The 12,090-nt window shown below is 40.8% G+C and overlaps 1 protein-coding gene across 1 annotated transcript in view; it reads left to right on the forward strand.

The window, feature by feature from the left end:
• The first annotated feature begins 400 nt into the window (after nt 1–400).
• Nucleotides 401–12,090, forward strand: part of ar (androgen receptor) — a 224,729-nt gene continuing 213,039 nt past the window's right edge. Inside the window, exon 1 of the mRNA XM_072595478.1 lies at nt 401–3,153. Within this exon, the coding sequence (XP_072451579.1) occupies nt 1,772–3,153 (1,382 nt within the window). The 5' untranslated portion in view covers nt 401–1,771. The remainder of the gene's footprint in view (nt 3,154–12,090) is intronic.

The following is a 12,090-nucleotide window of genomic DNA, read 5'->3' on the forward strand; positions in this document are numbered from 1 at the left end:
AAGATTACCTTCATAAATGAGGCAGAATTAGCTTGATCAAGGATATGAATCTACAGTTTAGATGACAGTAGCTAAGAGCACATTAAAAGTCAAGCCAGCTGAGGCTGTTGCCAGCGACCAGGCAGTGTAGGAGGACCCTCATTGACTTGTTAGGTTTGTATGAATTAAGTAATATGTAATATTTTGAACCATGTCTAAAATAATAGTAAATATGTAACAAGTCTATACCGCCTGGGATGTGGAACATTACCAAGGAATTTTAATATATTTTTCTGCGCTTATTTATAAATGTACTTGATTCTTTCACTCTCACACTCTTTTGATTGACGCAGCGATTTTGGCCAAACCCCAAGGTCTCAAAACGTAGCGTCAACACTTCCAATTGCCAGATGCAGTCAGTAGCAGAGGGAAGAGGCGGACTGCACGCTGCACTGGTATCGCAATATGCAAACATCGATTTGACAAAATGGTTGCAATGTGATGACTAAAATCGGACATAGCAAAACAGGGGGGAAAAAGGCTATAAAACTGAGTGCCGTGCGATATCGTGGAAGCAGGGAACAATTTATAATTCCAACGCAGCGAGTGAAATCAGACTGTCGGAGCCGTGCTGGATTACACAGTAGTGCAAAGCGGGACAGCAAAAAAAAGTTTGCGATTCTTTTGCAGTGCCAGTTCTGTGGGAGTTCGTTGGTGAATATACTTCACCTGTACTTTTAACAACAGGGCACAACCCAAACTGTACTTTGCATTGCGCTGGAAGTAAGTATTTGTGCAATTGACGATAAAGTGAACCACTCGATCAAAAAACAAACGCTCGATGTAACTGGAGGTCTGTTCCAATCACTATCTTTAGTGTCTCCTCCCCCTGTTGGATGCCCAGTTCCCGATCCGCGATTCTCGTATTCCCGGGAATAATTTGTTTCTGTGCTCTTGTGCGGGCCAGCAGAGGAAACGACACACTTGTTGGAGACGGCGAATCGCGTTGTCCACTTGTGGCCGCTTCAAAAATCCTTAACTGAAGCAATCAGCAGAAAGCGACCTGTGCGGACTCTTGCCCTGCGAGAACCTTTCTGGAGACCCACACGGCGTTTCATCTGGTCCTGGATTAGTGGTGCTGGAAGAGCACAGCAGTTCAGGCAGGAACAGCTTGGATTCCGGGATCGATCAGACAAAACAATAATACGTTTGTCATATTTGCAAGTGGGGGATCACAGTGCAATTGGAAATTAGAAGCTACCTATCACTGAGTTCAGTGTATCTTAAAAAGTCGGGGGAAACCAACACGATTGCTGTGCAAAAATATATTGTCACGGATGCGAGAGAAATTAAGGCGGAGTTAATATATGGGATTCCACTGTATTTTTTTCCAACCTGAAATGAAAGGGTTTAGTCCGTGATTTGTTCTATCGCCATGCTTGGAAAAAAGTAATGCACACAACTCCCAGCGGCTGCAATAAAACTGTGCACGTAGTCTCTCATATCTTTTCGGAAGCAACGAAAAACTCATTCAAGTAATTTGCAAGTGATGAAGAAAAATGAAACAACTAACGGGATATTGAGCACCTCCTCATTTTTTATTCTTGTTGTAAATGCACTGTGGAAGTCAACAGTCAAGGCTTGTGTTTTAAGCAGCCCCCCTCCCCTGCCCGCCGCCTAAGAGAAAATAAAAATCCAGACTGTAAGAAATAATTTTGCACACTCCCCCCCACCACCTCCAAGTGCACCCAGCCACTGTCACTCCCACCTACACGGTAATAAGGAGAGGAGAATGGAGACCCAGAGCCTTTATGGGAATTACAGCGCGCAGCCCGGCCTCGAAGGAGCGGGCATGCAGCGCCAGGGGGCGGCGTTCCAGAGCGTCTTCCACGCGGCGTGCGCGCGAGAGCACAGCCTGATGCGCGCCAGCGAGCCGCCGGCGGGGGCGAGCGCGCCCGACGCCCCCGCGGGCGGGGAGCGCTTCGGCCCCTTCTACGAAGCCGCGTGCCGCCAGGGCGCCGCCATCTTGGGCCAGCCGCGCGACGAAGTGGCGGTTGGAGGCGGCCGCGGGGGTTACGGCCACGCGCCGTTCGTCGTGCGGACTCTGTTCAGCAGCTCGGGCGACGCGTGCCCCGAGCGGGAGAAAGGCAGGGAGTGCCGCTGCGACGGCCAGGACTTCGAAGACCGCGAGCTGGTCAGGGATCTCTCCCCGGAGACGGAGTTCAGCGGCAGTTGCTCTTACTCCCTGACCAACGACACTGCCCGCGAGCTTTGCAAAGCCGTCTCGGTGTCCATGGGCCTCAACATCGACAACAATGAGCTGGGTGAACTGCATTCTCCCTTTGGCCCCAAGAGAGACTGCATGTTCTCCTTCTCTTCCAATAACAGTAACAGAGCAGTCAGCATCGATACTGCAGCGACAGCGCCCAGTGACGACCCATGCCCTGGATCTCAAAATATGAGGCTAGCCAACAGACTGGAAACTGGGGGCGAGCTTAATCGAGGGGAACACAGGGAGTCAGAAAGCAGTGCATATTCCACAGAGTACGACATATCTCATTCAAGGAGGGAGTCTATTTGTAGAGGGTTAGTTGAGGACTCCACTGCTAACGAATGTATTACCAGGGCTCAAGAAGCTAAATGCATTGGTGAAGAAAGTCAGACAGCTGATTATGCTGATAAGGATCATAAGCAGTGCCACATTAACAGAACGTTTCCAACTAACTGTGAACATGACCAATCTTCGTCTGAAGAAAACACCCTGTATAACCTGTCAAATAGAGTTGGCTTGAGAGATGCTGATAACTGTGACCTTAATAATGACAATCCATGCGATGCCCAGTTTGGTGTAGCAACAAACATTAAAATTAAAATAGAAGAACACAGCAGCATAGACAACCACAGAGCATTTTCTCCTCAGTGCAGATATATGGATTGCACAATGACGCCACTTTATGGGTCCACACCATCTTGGCGTTACATTGAAAAGGGGAGTTTTGAGAATGACTTTGGTGGTTCTCCTGAATATCCAAGTAATGATTTAGCAGTCCGGGATAACATTATTACATCTGATTCATGGTACTCAAGTGGACTGCTAGATAGAGGGCCACATCTAGCTTCAGGCCATGTTAAAAATGAAATGGAGAGTTGGATCGATGGATACTACAACATACGGTAAGTTAAAGACAATTGAATAATCCAGGTAGAGATTGCATATAATCGGATGCACAAATTGGCTAATTGGAAAATCTGAAGAATGGATGTGAATTATAAAATTAATTATTGCAGTTAACGATTATCCAGTATAGTACAACTGTGGAATTTCTTGGGACTCCATTGTGACTACCATTTTAGAGTATTTTTCATTATTTGATCTGCCAACTGTCTAAGCAATATTTATAAAATATCCTTGGTGAGAACAATGCATGAAATGCAATAAACCATGTGGGCGGCACGGTGGCACAGTGGTTAGCACTGCTGCCTCACAGCGCCGGAGACCCGGGTTCAATTCCCACCTCAGGCGACTGACTGTGTGGAGTTTGTACGTTCTCCCCGTGTCTGCGTGGGTTTCCTCCGGGTGCTCCGGTTTCCTCCCACAGTCCAAAGATGTGCAGGCCAGGTGAATTGGTAAATGTTAGGTAGTGTTAGGTAAGGGGTAAATGTAGATGTAGGGGTATGGGTGGGTTACGCTTCGGCGGGGCGGTGTGGACTTGTTGGGCCGAAGGCCCTGTTTCCACACTGTAAGTAATCTAATCTAATCTAATGTCAAGTTTCTTAGTATACCTGGGAGTCTAGCATGGGCATGTCACTCTGTTGGCAAGATATTCATAAAACAAAGAAATGTATTCCCGTTCTCAGTTGCCATCTTGCTTTATCAAGGTACATGCCTTGATTGTGTCTGAAAATAGTAGTGGGGTTTGCTGATGGATTGGTGCCTTGGTATATGTGAGATATTTTTCATATTGAACTGTACACAATCAGAATGTTTTTACATTTAGAAAATCTGTATCTAAATAGCTGATATGTCCAATAAAATTGAGGGTGGCTGTACTGTAACTGGAACTTGATCACAATCCAGTTTCAAAAGAATGTCTTTTCATATAAAGCTTTTCTAACTTTTTTTTGTAAAATAAGCAGCCAAGGTGCAAAGGAACAACATTTTGACAAAGATTTCAGGCATGGCCATTATGTAGTGCATTAAATTTGCTCCAATGGTTTAGTTATAAATTTTATTCGTGTAATGCTGTGGTAATAGATTCATGACAAAAACACAGCAAACTGAAAGGGTGTGATTAGGGGAACTTTTTATCAAAAGCCATATGCTGCAAATTTGAAATGAAAACAGAAAGTACTAGAAATGCTCAGCAGATGTGGCTGTAGCGAAACAAGTTAATACTAATATTTTCGCACTGTGACCTATGCAGTTTGCTGGATCAATTTTTGTTTGCTTTGGTTGTTGATTAAATGTGATACAGGCCATGAGGATGAAGATTATTTGTTTCAGTTGCTTGAGTGGACGTCTCATTTTATTTCTAAACAGATCTAAATCCACAACATAGAAGTGGCTCACGGTTACATAAACTTAACCCAAAAACTAGCCTCTCTTTGCTCATTTGTAATTTGAAATTAATTTTTGTTTAAATTTCAATATCTATTAGTTTTGCGCTTGCCTTGCACGTAGCATATGGAAAAATGTCTGTTAACAGAGTGTGAAGCAAGCTGACTTGATTTTTAATGATTGCCTCAAAGTTTTCAAACACTTGAGCACTATAAGACACGCTTTGAAATCTGCGAGAAAAAAATCCTATACACAGAAAAGGAACCAAATTAATTTTTTTCGGTCTTCATGATATGAACTTAGATTTGGAATTTTAAAGTTTGTTTCTTATGCTCTAGGTTCATTTTTGAAACATTGATACAGAAAAGTAAACTGAGACTTTAAGGGATTGCTATGTTATTGAACTGACTTGAAATGAAATAAAATATTTAAGTGAGCATAATTAGCTATTTTTAAAAAATATATACATTCTTATCTCATTTCAGACACTTGTAGTAAGTACTTACACAAAATGGTGGGAAAAATCTTACTGTTCTGTGAATTTATCTGGGAAACATCTCTTGAAAGGATAGCAGCTGGTTCAATTAGCAATTTTACTGGCTAAGTTGCAACAGGAATGGAAATAAGAATCGACTAACAAAACTTTTTTTATGTAGTGAAACCATAAAAAAAGACTCAAATCTTCAAAGTCAGTTTGGTTGTATGAGATCCTGATGTTGCTAGGCCATTTTAAACTAAGAAGTGAGCTGACAGACTTTGTTAACATGCGTTGATCAAAAGCAACAGCAGTAATGTGATGTAGCTTAGTTTTGTATTTATGGAGAGACACTAAAATTCAGAGTCTTTCATTAAAGGGAAATTACCCACATCAGGGTGGAAAAAAACAGAAGAGCTTGAGATAGTCATTTGAACATGACGAGTTAATTGAATTTTTGGATGACCCAGTAGATAGATGAACGTTGAGTATATGAACTTGAGGAAAATTTGCCAGATATCACATGGAAAATTGCCAAAGATATGGAAAGGGTAATAAAATGAATTAAAATTAGTTGGAAAGGAGAATACAAAGCAGGGGTTGGGGGCTTTTGTTTTAGATTGTGAAATATAATTTCCAGCTAATGTTCCATTCCAACATAACATTGGTTTACTATCTGTAACAAGGATTTGAATATTGACCTAGGGGAAATGGTGACATTTTTCACAAATAAAGAAACAGAAACTAGAGGTCATTCTTTAAAATATCGACAGGTATCAACAAAATTAAATGAACTAGAAGGGGGCTAATGAAATTTAATGCCAATAGAGAAAAAACAGTTGTTACAATCTGAATGGAAATGGGTTTGGTGTTGTGGCACAGCAGGCAGATTAAGAAGCACAGTTTCATAGGACATTGTAAACAACACCTCACATTTGTAAGGCAGCAGAAATCCTAGTGGAACTTTAGATTTTGTTAAAGTGGTTTAGAATACAAAAGCCAAAGGGTAAATATTATTCTAACTAACATCATATAATATCTCAAGCCTAACTGCTGCATGAAGTTTGTGTTCCATATTACAAAAAGATCGCAGAGTAGCAATTAAGTTAAAGATGTCTTAGCTGTATTCAAGGATGATCAAGAAAGTCTGTTTCCCTCTTAACCATTGTCATCAAAACAGATTAACTAATTATTCATTGCAATTTATGAGAATGGACTGCATGTAAATTGTTTGTTATATTTGCATACAAAATAACCCATACAATAATTATTGGCATGGAAAGTGTTTTGGGGTGTTTCTGAAAACTTAAATACGGTATAAATGTAAATCTTTTGTTCTTTATATTTTGTTTGAACCACAATTCATGGCTACCTATTTTGAAGTAGAAAATTGTGTTTACGTGCAAGGATTACTGCAAGGTGATACTTTTCCTTGCTTTTGAAAATAGGAGCAGCTTACACCGTTAGTTGGATTGATGCATCTACGTGAAAGTGAAGGCACTTTTTTTAAGTACACTCCCAAATGGAAATGGAAATATATCAAAAAGAATTTCATTTTTGGTATATGGGAAATATTTATAGGATGAAATCCATTTTACTAACAGTTTTCCTGTTTTATAGGTTAAAAAGTAAACATTTTGAATGTACAGGAACATTAAAAATTGTATTAAAATGAGTGTAGTCATACATAGATTTGAAAATTGTGTTTTTTTTCTTTGTTTTTGGATATAGATAAAACTGGCCAGGCTGTATTTCACTATCATTCTTGATTATTCTGAGAGAGCATAGTGAATGCTTTCCTTTAACCACAGTAACCTTTGTAGGATGTTAAGCTGTTGACATTGAAGAGGCAGCAATATAGATCCAAGTCACCGTGGTGAGTGACTTAGAGGCTGTGATAAGCCTTTAAGGCCCATGGAGCTCATTTGAGTTCCCTGGGTAGCAGCCCTGTTTATTTTCAATCTGAGTCCTTTATACAGCAGGCGCACTCCTTATAACGGACTTTTCATGTAAATGGGTACATGGGTGCTTTAGTGGTTAATTATTAAAAATAAGAGATTTCACACTGATTTGATGGTGGGAAAAAAAAGTTCAGTTGCGTGTAAGAGCATTTCTGGATATTAAAAAAAAGATAAAGCAGATCCAAGACTCCCAAAAAAAAAGCAGACTAAAAACAATTTTAAAACAAAATCAAAAATAAAGCAGATCCCGGTTGGATCTGCAGATGTGTGTGTCCTGGACTGGGACTGGTCTATGAGTGCATGAGTCGTGGCTCTGTTCTGATGTTCAATGATAAATAATGTTCTTTTCGAGTCGGGCAATCTGAATTATTACCTTGGTAATGAGAGTCATGAAGTTTTGGAAAGCCTCTGCTTTTAACAAACTCAGTAAGTCCGTGGTAGGGTCAAGATTTATAAAAATTCAGAGGCCCAATCTAAATACTTAAAGACACAACTGGCCCCTCTACCCTATGTGCCAAAGTAGAAGCTGTGTTGGAATATTTAGAGCACCTTAGCATCATACACCTAGTGCGGTTTTCCTGAATTGGCCGCACCCAATGTCCCAGTTGTAAAACCTGACAACTGGGTACATTTCTGTAGGAATTATAAGTTGACAGTCAACAAGAGTTTCCCACTTAGATACCTTATGTCACAAAAAAAATTGTATGAAAAGTTGGCTGGGGGGGGTCACACATTTTCCAAATTGAATATGAGATTACAGGAGCAAGGGAGAACCCTCACACTCTGAGGTGAAGTGATGTGATAACCTTTTTAAGCCTCATGGGGAAATCACTAATTAATGTCCCTATGAAGCTTGATGAGTACGAATTCCTTTGATAACAGGAACACATCAACTGAGCCCTTCAGAAATATCATAAATACCCACCTCACTTTTGATGGTTTGCATTGCCCATAATCGGCTTTGCTTGCTACACTGGTGATTTACTGGTGGTTAGTAATTTTAAAAAAATGAAACAAAAAAAAAAGTCATGGTGATTTTAGCATTGGGAAGGCCACTCAGTTATACGTGACAACACCTTTGGGTAGAATAAGAAAAATAAATCATAAAACAGACCAAGTCATACTGATTTGTTGACGGGAAAGTTGTTTGTGTGTGATGATGATTACAGATTTAAAAAGAAATAAGCAGACCCAGTGAGAGGGCTCTTTTGGTACATTGGTAGAATATCTACCTCTGACACCAGGAGGCCTGGCCTGAGTTCTGTAATAACAACTCCAAGTAGTTTGATTAGAACCTAATCATCCTGTGGTAGTGAAAGGTGCTATTTAAATGTGAGTTTTTCAGAAGTAAATGTCTAAAACGAGCAGACTGAGTTTGTATTGCCTGTAACGGGCTTTTCATGTAAACTTCTAATTGGCTGCATGGGTAATTACTGGTGGTGATTAATAGTTAAAAGTCCAGGTAGTTTGGTGGTGGGAGAATGGTTCCATTGCGTTTAATAGCACTTGCAGATATACAAAAGAAAAGAAACAGACTTGAGGGCTCTTGTGACACAGTATTGAAAAATGTCCATATTACAGAGGAGGAAGTGCTGGATGTCTTGAAACGCATAAAAGTGGACAGGTCCCCAGGACCTGATCAGGTGTACCCTCGAATTCTTCAGGAAGCTAGGGCAGTGATTGCTGGGCCTCTTACTGAGATATTTGTATCATTGATAGTCACAGGTGAGGTGCTGGACTACTGGAGGCTGGCTAACATGATGCCACTGTTTAAGAACGGTGGTAAGGACAAGCCAGGGAACTATAAACCAGTGAGCTTGACATCGGTGGTGGGCAAGTTGTTGGAGGGAATCCTGAGGGACAGGCTGTACATTTATTTAGAAAGACAAGGGCTGATTAGGGATAGTCAACACAGCTTTGTGCATGGGAAATCATGTCTCACAAACTTGATTGAGTTTTTTGAAGAAGTAACAGAGGACTGATGAGGGCAGAACGGTGGACGTGATCTATATGGACTTCAGTGAGGCATTCGACAAGGTTCCCCATGGGAGACAGGTTAGCAAGGTTAGATCTCATGGATTACAGGGAGAACTAGCCATTTGGATACAGAAGGCTAGTTAATCAAAGGTAGAAGACAGAGGGTGGTGGTGGAGGATTGTTTTTCAGACTGGAGGCCTGCGACCAGTGGAGTGCCACAAGAATCGGTGCTGGGTCCACTACTTTTCATCAGTTACATGAATGATTTGGATGTGAGCATAAGAGGTATAGTTAGTAAGTTTGCAGATGACATGAAAATTGGAGGTATAGTGGACTGCAAAGAAGGTTATCTCAGATTACAATGGAATCTTGATCACATGGGCCAATGGGCAGAGAAATGGCAGAAGGAGTTTAATTTAGATAAATGTGAGGTGCTGCATTTTGGGAAAGCAAACCTTAGCAGGATTTATGCACTTAATGGTAAGGTCCTAGGGAGTGTTGCTGAACAAAGAGTCCTTGGAGTGCAGATTCATAGCTCCTTGAAAGTGGAGTCTCAGGTAGATTGGATAGTGAAGAAAGCGTTTGGTATGCTTTCCTTTATTGGTCAGAGTATTTTGTACAGGAGTTGGGAGGTCATATTGTAGCTGTACAGGACATTGGTTAGGCCACTGTTGGACTATTGTGTGCAATTCTAGTCTCCTTCCTTTTGGAAAGATGTTGTGAAACTTGAAAGGATTCAGAAAGGATTTACAAGCATGTTGCCAGGGTTGGAGGATTTGAGCTATAGGGAGAGGTTGAATTGACTAGGGCTGTTTTCCCTAGAGCATTGGAGGCTGAAGGGTGATCTTATAGAGGTTTACCAAATCATAAGGAGTTTGGATAGGATAAATAGACAAAGTCTTTTGCCTGGGGTGGGGGAGTCCAGAACTAGAGGGCATGGATTTAGGGTGAGAAGGGAAAGATATAAAAGAGACCTAAGGGGCAACATTTTCATGCAGAGGGTGGTAAGTATATGGAATGAACTGCCAGAAGATGTGGTGGAGGATAGTACAATTGCAACATTTAAAAGGCATCTCGGTGTATATATGCATAGGAAGGGTTTGGAGGGATATGGGCCGGGTGCTGGCAGGTGGGACTAGATTGAGTTTGGATATCTGGTCGACATGGACACCTTGGACCGAAGGGTCTGTTTCCATGCTGTACATCTCTATGACTCTATGCTGTTCCTACTTCTGAGCCAAGAGACAAGTCTCTCCTGCTCCAGAGGTGTGTGTAAACATACTTGAAAAGGGTGATTTAAAAAAAAAGTAAAGCACATCTGATAATGGTTCTGCAGAACTGTCTGTCACAGGCTGGGACTAGCGTATGTATGCCACAAGTAGTGCACTATTATTTTCAACATCACGGCGTTCCTTTTCACTTGGACTTCCTGAGTTATTCCTGATTGTTCATTCTTGATGAAGGGCTCATGCCCGAAACGTTGATTTTCCTGCTCCTTGGATGCTACCTGACCTGCTGTGCTTTTCCAGCACCACTCTAATCTTGACTCTGATCTCCAGCACCTGCAGTCCTCCCTTTCGCTTTCCTGAGTTATTGCAGGGAGGAACTTGAAGTAATGGTTTTCCCACAACATGACTTCTCTTACCCCATTGGTGACAGAAGTTGAAGTGATGAGAGAGACTATTAAAGTATACTTGGTCAGTGTTGCAATACAATTTATACACTGTAGATTCTACATCTACAGATGATGAGTGAAGTAGATATAGAGTTTGTGTGTGGAGGAGTATTGAATAAGCAAACAACTGAATTTGTTTGAGCATTCTTGGATGTTGTTACATCTAAATGATTATTTATTCTATCACACTCACAATTTGAACTGCAGGTGGTAGGATTACTTTAACAAGTAAGAAGTTGAGAATTTCTTGGATAAGTATCCAGCTTATAATCTGTTCTTGTAGCCATGCTCTTAACATGGATGATTAGTTGTGCAACCTCAGATTTTGATGGCTGGGGACTTGGTAAAGATTGTGCCACTGAAGGTCATTGGACTTGAACTTTCTTGAACAGGTCATTACCTGCCACTGGTTAGCTTGTGCTTCATATTTGCTCTATCATAGTTATATATGAGCACAGCTGAATCATCAGTCATCAGTCGCACTTTTGAACTTATTACAGGGAGATCATTGGTGAATCAAGTAAAGATATTTGAGGTGAATGTGTTTCCACAGGCAACTTCTTTAATGATGATTGCCCTTCACCAACATAGCCATTTTATCCATGTCACCTTTGACTTGACAGCTGGGTGAATTTTTGTACTCATTGACTTCAGCTTTGCTATGCTCCTTGTTGCTATTCTAGGTCAAATGCTGCCTTGATGTTGAAGGTAATCATTTTGTTTTTGTATTCAACTCACTGGGGAAAACTGGCCTTTTCATGTTTCTTCACTAAACTCATTTATGTTTTTAATTTTATGATTGGAATTTGACTTTTGTCCCATTCAGTTGCGTAGAAATGGAAATTAGCAGAAATGTTAATGGACAAAACCTTGATTACAAAATAATGAAGAGGTTGGTAATACAGTAATTTTTTGTTTACATAGTTAAAACAGAAAATGGAGAAATTCAACAGTTTTGGCAGTATCTGTGGAGAGAGAAACAGTTAATGTTTTGAGCTTGAATAGTAATTTGACTCAAAACGTTAACTTTGTTTCCACAGATGCTGTCGGTTTGTCCAGCATTTTCAGTTTATGCTGTACTTAAGATTTCCAAAATCTACAGTATTTGCTTTTAATATTTGATCATAAATGGTTCCGCAACATCTGGTGAGGAACACTATATTAATGCAAATACCCAAAGGTTACTGTTCTGCTAATGGCTTCACAAAAGTATCATTTTGAAGTTGTACAGGGCTTTGGTGAGGGCTGTTCTGGAGTACTGTGTGGCAGTTCTGGTCATCCTGTTATAAGAAGGATGCTGTTAAATTGGAGAGGGTTCAGAAAGGATTTACCAGGCTGTTTCCGGAATTGAGAGTTTCAGTTGTAAAAATAGGCTGGGACGTTTTTCATTGGAGTGTAGGAGGTTGATGGTTGACCTTACTGAGGTTTATAAAATCATAGATAAAGTTAATGACAAGGGTCTTTT

This window comes from Chiloscyllium punctatum, chromosome 25 (genome assembly GCF_047496795.1).
Source record: "Chiloscyllium punctatum isolate Juve2018m chromosome 25, sChiPun1.3, whole genome shotgun sequence".
Classification (NCBI taxonomy): Eukaryota; Metazoa; Chordata; class Chondrichthyes; order Orectolobiformes; family Hemiscylliidae; genus Chiloscyllium; species Chiloscyllium punctatum.